The sequence below is a fragment of the Macaca nemestrina genome, chromosome 8 (assembly GCF_043159975.1).
Source record: "Macaca nemestrina isolate mMacNem1 chromosome 8, mMacNem.hap1, whole genome shotgun sequence".
In the NCBI taxonomy this organism is placed as follows: domain Eukaryota; kingdom Metazoa; phylum Chordata; class Mammalia; order Primates; family Cercopithecidae; genus Macaca; species Macaca nemestrina.
The window spans coordinates 86,482,917-86,500,481 of NC_092132.1; the positions used below are offsets into that span (position 1 = coordinate 86,482,917).

The 17,565-nt window shown below is 37.5% G+C and overlaps 1 protein-coding gene and 1 non-coding gene across 2 annotated transcripts in view; both read left to right on the top strand.

Annotated features, from left to right (window-relative positions):
• The window catches only part of LOC105482241 (thymocyte selection associated high mobility group box), a 312,721-nt gene extending 296,201 nt beyond the window's left edge, over positions 1 to 16,520 (top strand). Inside the window, exons 7-9 of the mRNA XM_011742265.3 lie at positions 6,423 to 6,809; positions 13,944 to 14,095; positions 14,429 to 16,520. Of these exons, the coding sequence (XP_011740567.1) occupies positions 6,423 to 6,809; positions 13,944 to 14,095; positions 14,429 to 14,465 (576 nt within the window). The 3' untranslated portion in view covers positions 14,466 to 16,520. The remainder of the gene's footprint in view (positions 1 to 6,422; positions 6,810 to 13,943; positions 14,096 to 14,428) is intronic.
• Positions 7,595 to 7,735, top strand: LOC112426751 (U4 spliceosomal RNA). The gene has a single exon (XR_003018152.1). It is a non-coding gene; the product is annotated as a U4 spliceosomal RNA (small nuclear RNA).
• Positions 16,521 to 17,565: the final 1,045 nt, after the last annotated feature.

Here is a 17,565-nt window from a genome sequence, read left to right on the forward strand (position 1 = left end):
CAGAATAAGAAAATAGGTTCCATTTCAAATTAGATGAATTTAATCTGAACAGGGGACATTGCTGAATGCTTGAATTGTTAAAATAAACAACTTCTTTCCATAGAGAGAAACTTAAAAGCAGAAGCAAATGTTATAAATAAGGATTGGAGGCCTCTAAGGCAACTTCAACCTCTGTGCTTCTATAGGGAATCACGGGAAGCCTGTTCTAGGACCTCCAAAAGTGCCACCTCTATCGTACTGGGAGAGTCCCCAGGCTGAGGAGTCTGTAGTCTCTGGGGTGGGTGGATCTAGATTTGAATCCCAGGTTTCCCACTTCCAAACTGCATATCTTCATGCAGTTCCTTGTATGTTCTAAGTCTCCATTTACTCAAATGTTAAACAGAGAAGATAATAGGACCTACATCTTAGGGTTTCCATGAGGATAAAATAAGAAAATCTATATAAATTACATGGTTCACTTGAGGACATTATGCTAAATTAAATAAGTCAGTCACAGAAAGACATGTACTGCATGATTCCACTTATAGGAGTTATCTAGAATAGTCAATTTCATAAAATCAAAGAGCGGCACAGTGGTTGCCAGGGCTGGGGGAGGGGGAAATAGGGAGTCAATAATCAACAGGCAGAAAGCATTCCCCAAACCAGATGAATTAGCTCTGGAGATCTGCTGTACAACATTGGACCTACAGTCAACAATACTGGATTGTACACTTGAAAATTTGTGAAGATGGTAGATCTCATGTTAAGTGTTCTTATCACAATAAAATTAAAATTTTTTAAATTCAAAAATTTAAAAAATAAACAGCATGACTCAGCATCCTAAACATTGGAAGCACCTAATACATATAAGCTATGAGTTATTATTAATTTTATTTTTAGTATTAGTAGGTATAAAAAGCAGGAGGGAAAGATTTGCATATCATTGAAAATTTAGCTGGATTATATTTTCAATTTGTCTTTATATCAAAGGCTATTTTGATATAAATAAATTCTAAAGGTGACATTTAAAAAAGAAAATTTTTGCTTCATAGATACATTTCTTTATAAAGATAAGAAATGATCTAGATATAAACAAAAATGCATTCATCTATAGTTTTCTTAATTGAAATTATCTTTATGAACCCTGCAAAGAGGTCCAAGGATATATGCTATTATGAAGGCTCAGACTTCTGGCTTAAGCAATTTTACATGCTATTGAAGGTCATATGGGGTTGGACTGTTAAATAAAGCTGAAGGAAATATAGTTTTTCCATAGACTCAGGAATTCCTAGACATGGATCTAAATTATTATGCTGAAAACAATGTATAACTTTAAAGCAATGGAACTAGTTTCATTTTACCACATAGACCAGAATTTATATTCCCAAAATGAGTGTTGCATTCAAAGTAGTCACCTTGGGAGGCTGCAAACTCATTTTGTTATTGCTCCCAGAGTTCAAAAAATTTTTGAAACTCCTCTTTTAGAACTGTAGTCAGGAAAAGTTTATGAGCCACATTAGAAAATCAATCTTGTTACATTGTTTTCACACCTCATTCTTTTCCCCAAACATCACCCAGATATAACCCGCAGACTTGGCTTCAAGTGACTATTAGCTGTTTCCAAAAATCAAATTCACCATCAAAAGACAAAGAGTTGTCTGAGGATATGTAAAACAGTGTCCCACAGGCTCTGAAGAGAATTCCAGTAGGGAAGCTCCCAAATATCCCAAATAAAGGCAGCATTATTGAAATAAGTGTATAACGTCTCAGGATTGCCAACCTGGAAGGATATGGCATTTGGATAACTATGTTCTGGTTTATTAAATAAAGGCAATCAGATTCATGACTTTAAGGTCATAACATCAAATATAAGATTTTGTTTCTACCTTAAGGAATAGTTCATGAAGTACTAAAATGTGTAAAGGACAAATGGAAACCTTTTTTTTTTTTAACATACAGAACAAGACAATATTGAATTAAGACAAGAAAGTTCTCTGTTTCCATAGTCAATAGTAAAGAAGCACGATGCTTAGTTCAATTAAAGGAAAGTGGATTTGAAAAAGAAAATAGTTTCTTTTTATAAAATGAGGCAAACTTACAGATATCATGCCATGGTGAGCTATAGAGACAAATACTGAGTCTGAATTTGCAAATGGGATGGATCATTGTATGACTGTTAACATAAAATTTGCAGCTCTGTAAACCCAGATCGTGATTTAAAGATAATAAAATCTCATGCTTCAGGGTATAAGTTAATCACCTGCATGGACCAGAAAGAAGTTTTCTTCCAGAAGGAGCAATGCACAATTGAGTAGGTGCATAAATTTTGTTTAATTTTCAATGCATCAAGTATCGGTCAGTGCTGAAAACAAGAATCAAATTAGATGGACTATTAATTTGATTTGGTTCAGAAACTCTTATATTGTTCTTTCCACTGAGTTTTATGTATTGTGTTTATACTTTGCTATTTTAAATAACAATAGCTTTGTCAATCTTTCATTTTTATAGCACGTATCATCCCAGAATGGGGGAAATTATACGCTATGCAGTATTATCTTCTTTATACAAAGTAGATGGGATTGAAGCTACCTAGGATAATCAACAATTTGGTTAGTAAGAGGTATCTTCAGGCTTATAGAGTTGTATCCTTTATACATTTTGCATATGTCAAAGGAACCCGCTACAGATAATCCTCAAAATGTCTCTCTGGCCACTACCCCCACTTTATGGCTTGTAGAAAATATCTTCCAGAATCTGTGGTCTAAAAGCACATAGGAAAGAGAACATACTCTGAAACTAACAGCAAAGAACACATTTCTCCTGTGAAAGTGTGGGATCCAAAGGTTGATTTTCAGTTGTCTACATGCTGGGAAACACATTTGTCAGGTGACCAATACGACACTCATTGCTAAATAAAAGTGGTTAATGTGTTTAAAAGTGGAAACAAATGCACATTACTTAGTATGTATGGGAAAATAGTTCTAATTTCTGAATGATAGGTATAGAAGTCTTCATATGCGATATAATTGATTAGCAAAATTGTAGCCTTGCTTTCACAGTTAAATTGAAAAAAAATGACAGTAAGAATACATTATGATTTCTATGTATTTTCATTTAATCGCATTATGAATTTATGGCAGTTTGCCACTGAAAATGAACTTATTCTACCTATCTTCCAGAACAATAAAATAGCTCTGTAACTAATAGATTGTCTATTGTACTAGTCTGCTTAATAATTAATGAAAAGCGAAGCCAGAAGCAGGTTTTTCCTCATCTAAATGAGTGGACCATTATATAAAGATACAAATTCCCAAAGTAAGGGTGAGACTGAACTAGCTGCCCTGCTGCCGCCGTTCCCCCGAGAGCAGTGAGGCATAAAGGGCAGTGTATCTAACCAAAGGACAGAGCGGAAAGCTGCAATTTCTCATCACTTCAGGAAGGGTTTGGCTCCTGCCGAGAGCAGAGAAGAGCATGAGGAAGGTCAGTCTAATACTCTGTGGCTTTTCCAAGTCTTCAGATCCTTCCTCACTCCATGGGAAGAGGAACGGTGTGTCTGGTCAAGGGGGCAAGGCAATGGTGGCTGCCTGGAGGATTGCTCAAGAGTAGTCATTCACGCCTTAGAAAACATAATTATGTTTTTACGTACTTTGCACTATGGTAGATGCGTGGGCTACAGAAATTCAAGTCCCTACCATCAAAAAAAGATCCCCTTTTGGAGGAATCAGGATATCTTTGTGAAAAGAGTCTACAGGAAGAGAACTCACATTGGAGCACTTGCCAGCACATGGCTGGATACATTATTTGTTGTCACATTCAATGATTAGAAAATAAAGGGAAAATATATATAACTTCCCCCAAAGTCTCCCTCCCTCTATGTTAAAAATTATGTTTCAAGTGTTGTCTGAATCATCATCTTTGGAACTGTATTTACTTTGAGTTTGCCAATAGTTCTTCTAGTGATTAAAAGTGACTACTCTTTCAAAGTAGGTTGAAGGGGACTGGTCTTTGCAGCTTTGATATAGAGGACATAAATGATAAATAAGTGGCTAGACAGAGAAAATGTTTTGTGTTCAATTATCCATGAGAAAAGAGAGCTTTCCAAGGTTGGTAATAAAGTATCTCAAATTAGGTTGCTATCTGTTGACTTCTATAAATCTGTATATCTATTCCATCTCTGTCTGCTTATCTATCATCTGTCTGTATGATGGACCACATACTATTATTTAAATAGTAGAATTCAGGAGAATTAGATTCATTGTTTATTTTGAATTTGATATTTTTATTTCTTTAGCCAAAAGTTACCTCATTATCTAGTAATAAGTTATATACAGAAATTAAAAATGAAAACATTTTTACAATTACACATATTTTCTACTTTTGATCATAGGAGAATGTGAGTGACTTGTATTATTTTTAAATTAAAAACAACAACTATAAAGCAAAAACTAAAGATGTACCAATATGTATCCATTTTTATAAATATGATTTCTTTCTGGTATGAAGTCAACACAGTCTGTGACTAAATATGAAACTAGCCTTTCTGCAATAGGCTAAAAAGAGGGAATTCAAACACACCAAACACTTTTCCAGATTACTTAAACACACAGACTTAAGACATAATCTTTCTGGCATATATGGAATAATTTTTTAGGCATATCAATTGCAGTACATGTTATTCTGATGTGGAAGTAGTCACTGTTTACACAGCTTCGATTAACCCATTTGACCTTTTCCTTGAATTGTTAACTATTTTGCACATCAACAATAAGAATTTTTAAATGGAAGCCAAAAAAAATCTACTTAAAACTTTTTTTTTAAATTGAAAGTACCTTTTAGGAGCTACATTTAATAAAGCTTTTTTGATCTAAAACCTCCCTTAAAGATTTTTCATGAACAGTTTTTGACATTTTTCATGTTAATAGCGAAGACAGGGAGTCTAAATGTTTGTTCCTATTTCAGAAAGCTGCATCAACAGTGACACAGGGAAAAATGTCAGGATGAGAGGACTCTCCAAAGGGGCTGGAATTATTTGGGTACACCTTACTTTATACTGTGCATGGAGTATTCAGAGTCTCACAGGACCCCAGGTTTCCATGGTTTGACATACTTTTACAGGTGTCAGATGTGTCCTTTCTGTAATGACAGAATGTGGGGCTAATCGTCCACCCACCCCAGCCTGTCCCCCTGGGAGTCAGCAGACATACGCAGCATCATTCTTACAGTAGTTTTCATGAAACTTGACTGCATTATTAAAGACAAATGAGTTGTGTTGCTAACTGTATTGTAAGCTGCCTGGTGATAATGAAGCTACCCGGCTTGAGTTTCATGCCGTCATGCATGATGAACCCGTTTCTCTAAGGGCCTGTCAGTGGGTTGCCTGGTGGTGCACCGAGCAGAAGGACCCCGAGAGCCCTCATGGCACAGTGCTCCCTGCAGTGCGGAGAGTAGGAAGAAACTCACTTTGACTTGAAAGCTGAATAAGCATGACATCGAGATTGCAGAGTAAAAGCATATATGCGTCCTCAAGACCTTGTTTTGACAAAGTGATTTTTTTTTTCTCCAGTCCATTTTATCATTTTTTTCTTTCCAGTTGGTTCTACCTTCTATCTTTGGTTGTTTTATCAGTCTCTTCCTCTCAGGAAATGTAGGAGGTAGGTTCAGACCCATGAGGAATTGCTACAGACTTAATTCTTGTTCAGTTTTTAAATCAATTAAAATATTATTAGGAAATGACCATATGAAGGTGTGGAAAAATTAGGGCAAAATTATATTAATTTATGATGGAGTCTAAAATTTCTAAGAGAGATTATTTTTATCTACTTCATTATGGAGGACAATTCATCACCAACTTCATTTTAAAACTCAGGATAAGTTCTGCAGTTACTTTGAAGAGTGTATTAATGTAGTTTTATATGACTTCAGAAAGGTATTTTAGAACTCTGTTCTCCCATATCCATTTCCATCAGCCAGCTTTGTTTTCTTTGTGCAAATATCTAGGCCAAGTCTCTTTGAGAATATAAAAAAGGAAAAATTAAAAACCAAACCTATAATCTATAGAAGAACTCCAGAACTGAATTGCTTTGAAAGTAATCTTCACGTGTGTTTCCCATTTGGGCATTCGCGGCATCTGCCTTCCCCGTCCCCCCCTCCACAAACCCATCTTGTTACCCTCATTTGGATGATGAGAAAAGTCACCAAGTTAAACATTTAGGCAAAGGAACAAAATGTCATTGCAGATTGTTTTCAATTTCATAAAAAGGGATGGAAGCTGTCTTGTATAAATCACATTACAAATAGTGGTGGAGGGATTCTAAGATGAGACTCCAGGATAGTCACGGGTATGGATTCCAGGGAAAGTGCTTTAATAAATTCACAAAGCATCATACCTAGAATCAACACTCATGTATCAGCCTCCCAATTCTGCTCATTTGTTTCCTCAACAGAGCTACAGTGAACCTGTTGACGTGAAGACATCTCAACCTCCTCAGCTGATCAATTCCAAGCCGTCGGTGTTCCACGGGCCCAGCCAGGCCCACTCGGCTCTGTACCTAAGTTCCCACTATCACCAACAACCAGGAATGAATCCTCACCTAACCGCCATGCATCCTAGTCTCCCCAGGAACATAGCCCCCAAGCCGAATAACCAAATGCCAGTGACTGTCTCTATAGCGAACATGGCTGTGTCCCCTCCTCCTCCCCTCCAGATCAGCCCGCCTCTTCACCAGCATCTCAACATGCAGCAGCACCAGCCGCTCACCATGCAGCAGCCCCTTGGGAACCAGCTCCCTATGCAGGTCCAGTCCGCCTTACACTCACCCACCATGCAGCAAGTAAGTGCAATGGCTCTGGACTTAGAGTGTGCACCCCTATTGTGAAGTGTGGTGGCGGGGGGTGGGAGGGCTGTTTATCCACGACAGGATGGGGGATATGTGTTTTCTATCCTTCTGTGTAAGTCAAGAGAGCACTAAAGATATTCAACAAATATCTGCTTTCTGCAAAATGTAATTTACAAGTAGTGAGTTCGTGTGGCATTATGCCATCACAATTGACAGTTGCTTCTTTTCATAATCACTGGTTTCTTTCCCATGATATCCATTTTGCTTCATGTTTCTAATCATTCTTCTTGTTTTCTGTTTCTTGAATAAAGTACATTTGTTATTTTAAGATACCAAGTGCTGCCGAATCTCTCTGGAATAGAGAATTCTACAACTTTTTAAAAAATATTGTTTGGAGATGAGAAAGTCTTGACTGGTATGCCTCTTGAGTCCAATAAATGCTGAAAAATGAAATCAGATCCAACACCAAATCTGGTGGAACCCTGAAAGTCCTAAGAACTGAACATTTTAACCAGAGTTTTATTTAAAAATGGATATCTGGCTTCTGCATAAATTGAAAAACACAGACTGTTTGGAAGCCTCCCTACCCACTCCCTGATTATTGAAACCATTTGTGTGCAATTTTAGCTTAACTTTTCTTTGAAACCAAATCTTCCTTTTGGATTTTGGTATTATTTTAAAATTTGAAAATTAGGCTCAAACAATATAAACTAAACTGAACAGAAGGCATCCTGAAATCCTAAAACTATTTTTTAAATTTTATTTTAAAAAATAAAAGCAGCTTTGCGCAGTGGCTGTATCGTAGCCAATGAGGTTTATCTGAGATGTGATTATTGCCAATTGAAAGCTTCTCCCAGTACCCTGCCATGACAACTCGCAGTATAGTTGACACTGGCAATCTTTTATAGTCTCTATGGAGACTGAATATAATTTTTTAAAAAATAAATAAAAGTAAAAACTACAAATCACATTAAATGCAGGTATCACTTATATACTCCAATTGGAGAACTCTCTTGTTTTCCAAGCTATAAGGATGTAAGGCAAACACAGCTTTCCTGTAGAATTGAAGTCCTACCTCTCTGTGGAATTCAAATCTTTAGTTGGACTGGGGAGATGGAGCGGAAGGAGAGGCAGAAAAAGAAATCAAATATACGTAGTCCCCAATTCATTATTATTATTACTATTATTATTATTGACAGGACTTTTGAGAGCTCACAGTAACAAGCCCAATGCTTTTAATATACCCCCTCTTCTTTAATTCTCAGAAAACTTACAGTGCGGGTACTAGCATTATCTTCATTTAGAGGAAGACACTGAGGCTTGGCAGAGTTAAGTCATATGCTCATAAGGTTAGAGCTGGAATTCAAACCCAGGTCTGTTCAAAACTCAGAGGCTGAATTCTAAGGACTTGCTGCATCTCATTCACAATGATTCTTGCGGACTCTTAACTCTTTCATATGAGAAAACCTGTATCTCCTAAGAATTCAAAGGATCTTTAAATTCTGGTTACTTCTCAAATCAAAATGGTTATGGAGAACAAAGGGATTCATCTTCTTACTGAAGTCTTTCTTGGTCCCTAAGCCAAAGATACTGCTAAAGCTATGACAACTTTCTTATCTGCATCCAGCACACCAGTTGCTGATTCACTGGGGAAGAAGAGTATGTAGAAAGCCACTTCCCACCACCCTGCCTTGTCTTAAGAGGCGTATGACCGAGTTATATTCTTAGGGGCAAATTCCCACTCTTCCCATCAGACATCAACTTCAATTAAAGGAACATTCTTGGGTATCCATGCATCTTAACGAACCAGTAGTGTTTGTAAGAAGAATTAATGGTTTGGAGGACACCACCTTTGGTTGGATGATTGACATCTGTTTGAGGGTGCTGCCCGGCTAAGGACCCATGTTTTGCTTACAGCACTATAGTTGGGGGCTGTTTCTTTCTGGAGGAAAAAAAACAAAAATTCAGTTTCCTCACCATGCTGAGGGCTGGAGCTGTGTGCAGAGGAGATCCTTTCTCTGATTTATCACTCAGAGATGATTACTTTTTCTATTTATGCTAACACAAACACCTTGGATGATATGGCTGTGATCCTGAATAGTTTTCAAATATTTCAGATTTACATAAGACCACATATAAAAATCCAAGAGATTTGTCTTTCCATATAGAATCTTAACTGTATAAGAAAAAAATAGAACAGATTACACTGGACAAGTTATTCATCATCCTTTAAGTCAGTTCTGTTAGTGTATCCCAAAAAGTATGCTTGCTGAGATGGGAAGACCTGATTACAATTTACCCAAATGGCATAAACCCAAAATGGAGAGTAAATCGCTTCAAAGACTACATTAACTAAGAACTCTTTTAACAATGCCTTGATCATGGTAAGTAGTCAAAATAATTGTTGAGTAGTGAACAAAGGGACAAACAAATAAGTAGTAAAAGTGTTTCACTGTTAGAATGAATTAAAGATCAGCTAGTAGAATTTCAATTTCAATTCCTTGGAAGTTTTTAAAAATGTAATTGATTTGAAAAAATTTTAATTGAACCCCTAACATGTGCTAGACACTGTCTAGGCTCTGGAAATTGAGTGATGAGTGAGAACAAGTCATGAGACCCCTGCCCCATGGAGTTGGCAGGGGAGGGATGGCAGTGGTGATATGATAAACAAATAACAAAGGTCTTCTGAAAACAAATAAAACTGGAAGACAAAATTCCAGACTTTCAGGGTGCATGGAGGAAGGATGGAGCCTTTAGCTGGGATGGACAAGGAAGGCCTTCTCAAGGGCTGGCACAGTGACCTGAAGGATGAGAAGAGGAAGTATGCTTTAAATACTGGAAAGTGGGAAGGGTGTGGAGGACGTTCCCACAGACAGCAGCAGCCAGGAAAGGGGACTCTAGGCTGGGAGAGCCAATCTGGGGAGGAGCATGGCCTGTCTAGGAGATGGGAAGGAGGCCAGTGGGAAGCAGGGAAATAGAGAGGTAGGGGCAAGGTCAGAGTCAAGGGCAGGGAATTGGAGTGGGATCCTGCAGGTGATGGGAACTGGTATCCCCAGAGAACTGATAATCCCAAAATCAGGATCAAAAAGGGAGTCCACCTCCCCTCCACGCTGTCACTTCATTTATTGCCACCGCCACAGTTTGTTGGGGCCCACATCCGAGTCATCAGTTAGTCTTCAGCCTGTAGATGCAGACCTGAGTTGTGGATAAAATCCGACCTGATTCATCATTCAAAACACCTTTATCTTGAAGATGTTTGCTTCCCCATGTGGGAGCCATGTGGACATATCCAAACACCAGACAGAGAGAGAGAAAAAGAGAGAGAGAGAGAAGAAAGTTAACAGCAACTGTATTTTTAAAATAGTGTCTCATATTCCAGTATTACTTTAGCTATTTTATTATCCTTTTGAAAATGAATGTATCCTACAAAAATGATTGTGTAGTCCACCAGGAATAATAGTTTCATTTTTTTTCTAGAATAATGTTTTATACACTGAAACCATGGACCTGCTTTTTTTTTGTCCAATTTTCTTCCTTTTTTTCTGCTCATGAGATTGTCGAATGAGGTCAAGAGAAAAAAATCATTAATATCTGTCAACTTCCTTTATAAACTTAAGAAAAAATCTTTGTATGATATCACACAGACAGATTTTCAATTTCCTTGTGTAATAAACAGCTGCTTTAGGATTTGGGTGTAATTTAAAGGTTTTTAAAAAATCACATTGAGATTGATGAATAAATCAGTTGTGAAGACAAAAACATTGATGCCTGTTGAAAATACCTCTCCAGACAGGCAGGAAATGAAATTAGTTCCCAGTAAAGTGTGGATATGAGGATCACTGTTTGGTTGTGCTGCAGGCTTTTTCGGACTTGCTCTGGTGGCACAACAAAACTGCGAGGGCTGCAGAAATCTAATTAAAGAGCAAATGTCCCTTCTGACATCAAATTAATCTTTATCATGTTTCCTATTTTTATTTCAATCTGGCACCAGAAAATGAAATTTAAAATTCCAGGCATGCTACAAAACAGTTGGCGATTTTTCTCCTGAGTATTAAAATGCAAAATATTCAGTCTTGTTTAATTAGACTACTAAGCAAACGTTTTTTCAGAAAATGTATATCATCATGTTGTTTCATATTTACACCAATAATCAATATTTACTGAGTGCTACATTTGACCTCAGCATCTCTTTTTATAGTGTTCAGAAGTATGTGTCATTTTCTAAATTGAAAGAAAGTAAAATAATGTGAAATAATATTACTTCAGGCTTTGCTTGTATTTTTCTTGGTCCTTGATATTAGTGATCTTCTTAAAACAGACATTGAAGTTAGCTGAAGTTTAAATCTTTGAACTTTGTAGCTAACACATAATTTTGGTTTTGTAAACTGAAGTCACTCATTTAATCTTAAACTAATAATGTTTTCTCACAACCTGAGGAACTATTTTCATTCATGGGGAAAAAATGGCGGTTTCTGTTGCCTTTGTGTGGGGAAAGGCAGCAAAAGGGGGTGGGCGTTCTTGCGTGGTTGATGGATTTGTTTATTTGTGCTTGTTTTTTGTGTGTGTGTGCTTGTTTTTGCTTTTTCATATGTTTCCACACCATCAACTAAGTCCATGTATTCTCGACTACTTCTTTTTTGAGACTTTTGTCCTTTTAGGTTACATTTTGTCAACTGTGTAAAAATTCAATATGGAGACCGAACATGGTGGCTCACTCCTGTAATCCCAGCATTTTGGGAGGCCACGGTGGGAGGATCGCTTTAACCCAGAAACTGGAAATGAACCTGGGAAATCTGGCGAATCTCTGTCTCTACAACACATACATGCACACCAAAAAAAATTTAGCAATTTTTTTTGCATAGTGGCAGCACCTGTAGTCCCAGCTACTTGGGAGGTTAAGGTGGACGGATCACTTGAGCCCAGGAGGTGGAGACTGCAGTGAGCCAAGCTGGTGCCATTGCACTCCAGCCTGGGTGACAAAGGAAGAGCCTGTCTCAAAAACAAAACAAAACAGAAATCCAATATGGAGAACTTTACACTAAAAATATAGCAGCTGGCTGCAATGGCTCATGCCCATAATCCCAGCACTTTGGGAGACCAAGGTAAGAGGATCACTTGAGCCCCGGAGTTCAAGACCAGCCTGGGCAACATTGCAAGTCTCCATCTGTACAAAAAAAAAAAAAAAAAAATTGTATCTATACACACACACACACACATATACATATATATATATAAAAATTTAAATTAGCCAGGCATAGTGGCACACACCTGTAGTTCTAGCTACCTGGGAGGCCAAGGCATAAGGGTTGGGTTAGCCTAGGAGTTTGAGGCTGCAGTGAGCTGTGATCATGCCACTGCTCTCCATTCTGGGTGACAGAGCAAAACCCAGTCTCTATCAACAACAAAAAGATAGGAAATCCCTGACATTTAAACATTTATATACCCTGAACCTTTCCAACAGTAGCATCAAACAGTCTGCAATAACCTTTACTTACAAAAAGCATGATTTATTGAGCCTCTATTATGGCCAAGGCCCTGAGAATACCCAGTAAGTATTTGAAACACTCTCTGATCTCAAGATGCTTACAGCAGCCTTGTGATGAGGCTGAATAAAGGAAGCCAAGACAAGACTCCTCTCGAGAGTTTTCTCCTGCGCTTCGCCCAGCATCGAAATAGACACTAGGGAAATATTTTGGAAGATATTTACAGCTTGAGGAACAGGTCACATCTACATAGACAAACTTATTTTCCTTAAGCAAGCTGTGAATTTCTTTTAGTCTGTGTGAGATCAAGTAACCAGTCTTGTTGAATTCTCCATTCTTCAGTGATTTGTCTCCAATCATTCAGAGTTTTGTCTTTGTCCACAGTTTGTGTGGGAATCAGTGGTGATGTTGGCTGGAAGTCTTTATCATTTGAATGGGAAATAAACCTAACACCTAAAACTGAATAATGAGAAATTAGAATCTTTGGTAATAGGTGCCTTCGAGTCTTTACACGAGGGACACCCAAACATGAATAAAAGTCTAAGGAGGTATCCCTAGTTAAAAATCAATCCTCCCATCATCCTGCTGAGTTCTTTAAAAGTGAAAATTCACCAATATTATGTCTTCAAAAGCTTTCTCCAAGTAAATAGAGAATGGTTTGTTTTTTAATCTCTTGATTTCTTAGTGGTTAAAACCATGGATGGAGTCTGCTTCAGAGACAACCATAAGATTAATTAAGTTGCCTTTTTGGTCATTTCCAGCAAAGCTTGCTTATGTGGCTCTTGAATTCACCAGAGAATCTAAAAATAAATCTTAGTGTAGAATGCTTTTTGTTTACCAGATATAGCTGTATACTTCAGAGATTCTGTCCTTGAATTTTTAATAGCTTCGCTAGGATTAAAAGTCAACACTTCACCATGCCAGTGTATTAGCAGAATCTTCCTGAAGTCTGATTATTGTTTGCCAGTTAATAGACTTTTCAATTAAAAAATATTTGCTCTGTCGTACACTTTTCCCTCCCTGTGTTTTCCAATGGCAAGTTGTTTTGAATCTCTTTTCTCTATATTAGTCCAACAACTGTTAAAAAGCTTTGGTCGAAATTTTTTAGCTGAGGGAGAAATACAAATAAAAGAAGAAGCAGATGGTCCCTTTGTGACTGAATGAAGAAAAAGGGGTTTGAGAACAATATGTGAATAGGTGTAGTCTAATAAAACACTCAGCCACCTGCTGCCTGAATCCTTCAAAAAAGATTCTGTTGCATATTCTGGGGATTAACTATTAATGTATCCTTACGTTTGATAGAAAACATAAACTTTGAGGGGTTTAGGCCCTCTTCTCCCTTTGTTTTGATTTAGTTGGCTCCTCTATATTTGAAATTGTTTCTCAATTCAATTTATCTGCTCAAGGGTATTTAATTAAAGGTTTTCTGACACATGATTAAATGAAGGATAGGTAAAAAGAATGGACTTGTGGACATTTCTTTTCTACCTTTGTTTTAAATTTTCTGGGCTCTTCCGACAGGCTTGCCCTTGCAGAGACAGAAGCAAGAGGCCTAGTGTGTCTGCAAAGAATGAATAAATATTTAGGTGCTTTTCTTCTTAAAATGCATTTTGATCCTTATTTACGGACTTGCTTTCCCTTTCAGGGATTTACTCTTCAACCCGACTATCAGACTATTATCAATCCTACATCTACAGCTGCACAAGTTGTCACCCAAGCAATGGAGTATGTGCGTTCGGGGTGCAGAAATCCTCCCCCACAGCCGGTGGACTGGAATAACGACTACTGCAGTAGTGGGTAAGCGGGTGGTCATCGCCACCTGGTGGTGGACAGCACTCATAGCATGATATCATTCCTAGTTGATCGTTTTGTTGCTTCCAAAAACATGATCCGGGATAGTTTCACATTCGTGAAGGCAGAAGACACCAGAAATTGTCGAGCAGTCTTCTAGCTCTTCCAAGAATAAATGCCTTTAGCTCACTTCTCACTTCAGATGTAGGTTAACTAATTGCACTTTCCCAGTGAACAACTCAAGCTGGAGCAAATAATTCAAAGCCATCCATCCCCCCATTGTCACCTGTAGCTCAGAACGACTTGTAACAAGGAATTGTCTTTTTTCTCTTCATACAGGGGCATGCAGAGGGACAAAGCACTGTACCTTACTTGAGAGTCTGAACACCTCTTCTTTCCACTGAGGAATTCAGGGAAGTGTTTTCACCATGGATTGCTTTGTACAGTCAAGGCAGTTCTCCATTTTATTAGAAAATACAAGTTGCTAAGCACTTAGGACCATTTGAGCTTGTGGGTCACCCACTCTGGAAGAAATAGTCATGCTTCTTTATTATTTTTTTAATCCTTTATGGACATTGTTTTTCCTCTTCCCTGAAGGAAATTTGGACCATTCAGATTTTATGTTGGTTTTTTGCTGTGAAGTGCTGCGCTCTAGTAACTGCCTTAGCAACTGTAGATGTCTCGGATAAAAGTCCTGGATTTTCCATTGGTTTTCATAATGGGTGTTTATATGAAACTACTAAAGACTTTTTAAATGGCTTGATGTAGCAGTCATAGCAAGTTTGTAAATAGCATCTATGTTACACTCTCCTAGAGTATAAAATGTGAATGTTTTTGTAGCTAAATTGTAATTGAAACTGGCTCATTCCAGTTTATTGATTTCACAATAGGGGTTAAATTGGCAAACATTCATATTTTTACTTCATTTTTAAAACAACTGACTAATAGTTCTATATTTTCAAAATATTTGAAAATAAAAAGTATTCCCAAGTGATTTTAATTTAAAAACAAATTGGCTTTGTCTCATTGATCAGACAAAAAGAAACTAGTATTAAGGGAAGCGCAAACACATTTATTTTGTACTGCAGAAAAATTGCTTTTTTGTATCACTTTTTGTGTAATGGTTAGTAAATGTCATTTAAGTCCTTTTATGTATAAAACTGCCAAATGCTTACCTGGTATTTTATTAGATGCAGAAACAGATTGGAAACAGCTAAATTATAACCTTTACATATGGCTCTGTCTTATTGTTTCTTCATACTGTGTCTGTATTTAATCTTTTTTTATGGAACCTGTTGCGCCTATTTATGAAATAATAAATATAGGTGTTTGTAAGTAAATTTGTTAGTATTTGAAAGAGATTTCTTTGATGTTTTAACTTTTGCTGGCAAAAAAAAAAATTCACGCTTGGTGTGAATACTTTATTATTTAGTTTTTACAGTAACATGAATAAAGCCAAACCTGCTTTTCATTTAGCAGCAAATTTAAGTAACCAGTCCTTATTTCTGCATTTCTTTGGTTGATGCAAACAAAAAACTATTATATTTAAGAACTTTATTTCCTCATACAATATAACGGAATTGCCCTCCAAGTCACACAAGCTCCAAGACTAAACAAACAGACAGGTCCTCTATCTTAAAAGGGTTGCTTCTTGGTTCTCAGCTGGTTCTAGTCAATTCTGAACCACCCCACCTCTCCCCGCAAAAAAGTAAAAGTCAAACCAAACTTCCTCAAGCTGCATGCTTTTCACAAAATCCAGAAAGCATTTAAGAATTGAACTAGGGGCCGGAAGAAGTGAAAGGGAAGCATCTAAAAATGAAAGGTGAGTAACCAGACAGCAAAAGAAAAGGGAAAGCCATCCAAATTTGAAAGCTGTTGATAGAAATGACATTCTTGCTGTCTTTTGTGCCTCTACAAGCTACTACTCTTTCCAGAATTCCTGGGTCTTCCAAGAGAATTCTTAAGGTACCAGAGATTTGCTAGGGAACCAAAAGTGCTTGAAAATCTGCCTGAGGGCTTGCATAGCTTTCACATTGAAAAAAAAAAAGCTAGCAGATTACTCCTTTTTAGGGGATCATATCAAGAAAGTCTGGTTGGAAATCAAGGGAATGGCTGATGTCTCTTTCTTGGAATATGTGAAATAAAGTTAGCAATTTAACTAAATACAAATATATGCATTATGTAATCCACTCAGAATTAAACAGACAAAAGGTATGCTTGCTTTGGAATGATTTTAGGCATTGTACAACCTTGAATCACTTGAGCATGTAATAACTAATAAATAATGCAGATCCATGTGATTATTAAAATGACTGTAGCTGAGAGCTCTAATTTTCCTGTCTTGAAACTGTATAAGAACTCATGTGATTAAGTTCACAGTTTATTGTTTGTCTGTTTAGTATTTTAGAAATATACCAGCACTACTAATTAACTAATGTCTTTTATTTATTATATTATGATAAAGTAAAAATTTCACTTGCATTAAGTCTAAACTGAGAAGGTAATTACTGGGAGGAGAATGAGCAGCTTTGACTTTGACAGGCGGTTTGTGCAGGAAAGCACAGCGCCGTGTTGTTTACAGCTTTTCTAGAGCAGCTGTGCGACCAGGGTAGAGAGTGTTGAAATTCAATACCAAATACAGTAAAAGCAAATGTAAATAAAAGAAAACACATCATCAATAAAACTGTTATTATGCGTGACCGTATTCTATCTGGTGATCCATCAGTCTCTAAAGAGCAAGCCTAGTCAGATGAGAAATCCCAAATAAATTTTATGGTGGAAGTGATCGAGCAGAGTGGGGGTTAATGGCTGCCATGGCCACAAATGTTCTTTCCTGAAGCTCTGAGAACGCCCTCTCACCAACCTGAGGCTCTGGTACAGTGAGCTATTGCCTAGGAAATCCCCATCTTTCAGAAAGCCAGAATCCACTCTGGGCACAGTAGCCCAGGCCCTGGCTTGGAGCTTGTAACTGAGAGGAACAGTGGGAGTGCACGTCAAGTTCTCTGCTGAAGCATTCCTAAGATTTCTAGGACCACCAATAAAGTCATTCTGAGAGATAACAGCAATACTGTGGGACAACAGATTTCTTCACCAACACACCAAAATCAAAATTATAGCTGATTAGGAAAAGAAAAAATTGCGAGAGTGTGTAGGAGTGGGTTGAGGTGTGTCTCTAACATAATCGAGAAATGATTAAGAAATAATAATTCAAAATCCTGATTCCCATTCAAATGTGACCGAGTTGACAAGGCAAAATGAGTCAAATAATGACTTCCAGTTAGTCAAATTAGTGAACATAGCCAAGGATGAAGTTGGTCTCTGTGATTCCTTTTATTATTTGTGTTAAAGGCAAAGAGGCCTATCTGCATGGACCACAAGCAGTCCATAGGAAACCATGACCACCAAAGCAGTACAGTCAACCCTGAAACAATGCAGGGGTCGGGGCACCAACTCCTCCCCACACCCATGCAGTCGAA